At 42.8% G+C, this 1,075-nt stretch overlaps 1 gene segment (V, D, J or C); it reads right to left on the bottom strand.

Annotated features, from left to right (window-relative positions):
- Positions 1-279: 279 nt before the first annotated feature.
- On the bottom strand, positions 280-761 carry LOC119907737. The segment is given in 2 exon segments: positions 280-602; positions 710-761. Coding segments are annotated over 2 exon segments (375 nt in total).
- Between the last annotated feature and the right edge of the window lie 314 nt (positions 762-1,075).

The following is a 1,075-nucleotide window of genomic DNA, read 5'->3' as shown; positions in this document are numbered from 1 at the left end:
CATACCTGTCAATTGCCTGCTTGTTGGGAAAAACAATGATTCTGATGTGGAACTGAAGCTTTAAATAATTATTGTTATTAAATTGTTCTTCTTCAAATCATATTATTTTGCTTTCAAGTGACTAACATTGTGTTTGCTCTTCTGTTTATTTCTTAATGCTTTTTTGCTAATGTGTGTGTCCTCAGTGAAGTGTATCAGTCTCTGCAGTAGCTTCCAGCTGCAGCAGTCACTTCAGTTTGTTTTCAGTCTGACTGAGGGAGGTTTTTGCACAACGCTTTTTCACTGTGTGAACAACCACTGACTGTTAATAGAGTGTTGACTCTGACAGTAGTAAACTGCTGCATCTTCAGTCTGGACTCCACTGATGGTCAGAGTGAAGTCAGAGTTTGATCCACTGCCTGTAAAACGACCTGGAATCCCTGATGCTCGAGTGCTAGCAGCGTAAATGAGCAGTTTGGGAGTTTCTCCTTCTCTCTGTTGGTACCAGGATAAATAGCTCCCACCAATTACATTCTGACTGGTCCTACATCTGATGGAGACAGAGCCTCCCAGAGCAGAGCTCACTGCTCCAGGCTGAGTCACTGTGACCTGGCCTCTGGACTCTGAGGATACAGAGACAAAAACATAAAGCAGCGTCATGGTTTTGTGGGCTTCATTTCAGAGGGACGGATGTTCATAGAGGAGAGGAGTTTGATTCTCTGGACTTTACCTGTGAAGCAGCAGCAGAGGAGAGTCCAGATGAGGACGCAGATCAAAGTCATGTTTTTGATGAGGAGGATTTCTGTGGCTTCTGTTGTCATGAAGGACAGCTGTCAGTCATCCAGTGTTCAACTCTCAGGACTATAAACTCTCTCAGAGCACTGGAGCATGGTGCTGCTGATGCAAAGTGGCTCTCTATGGAAATGCTCTGACTGACTCCAACAGGGTCTGATAATGCTGTTTATCAATGGATCAATACTCACATATTGTGTCTGATATTTGAAATTTGATGTATTCACAGCAGTTAACCAGACTAAATTCCCCTCCAATTAGAAATCTTGTTGCACTTTTTTCAATTTTCTACATTCGTATCAGT

This window comes from Micropterus salmoides, unplaced genomic scaffold (assembly GCF_014851395.1).
Source record: "Micropterus salmoides isolate LMB-PRFRI ecotype aquatic unplaced genomic scaffold, ASM1485139v1 Ms_hic_scaffold_17, whole genome shotgun sequence".
NCBI classification, from domain to species: domain Eukaryota; kingdom Metazoa; phylum Chordata; class Actinopteri; order Centrarchiformes; family Centrarchidae; genus Micropterus; species Micropterus salmoides.
Note: the sequence above shows the minus strand (reverse complement) of the source record. Positions and strands in the feature narration are given on the sequence as shown.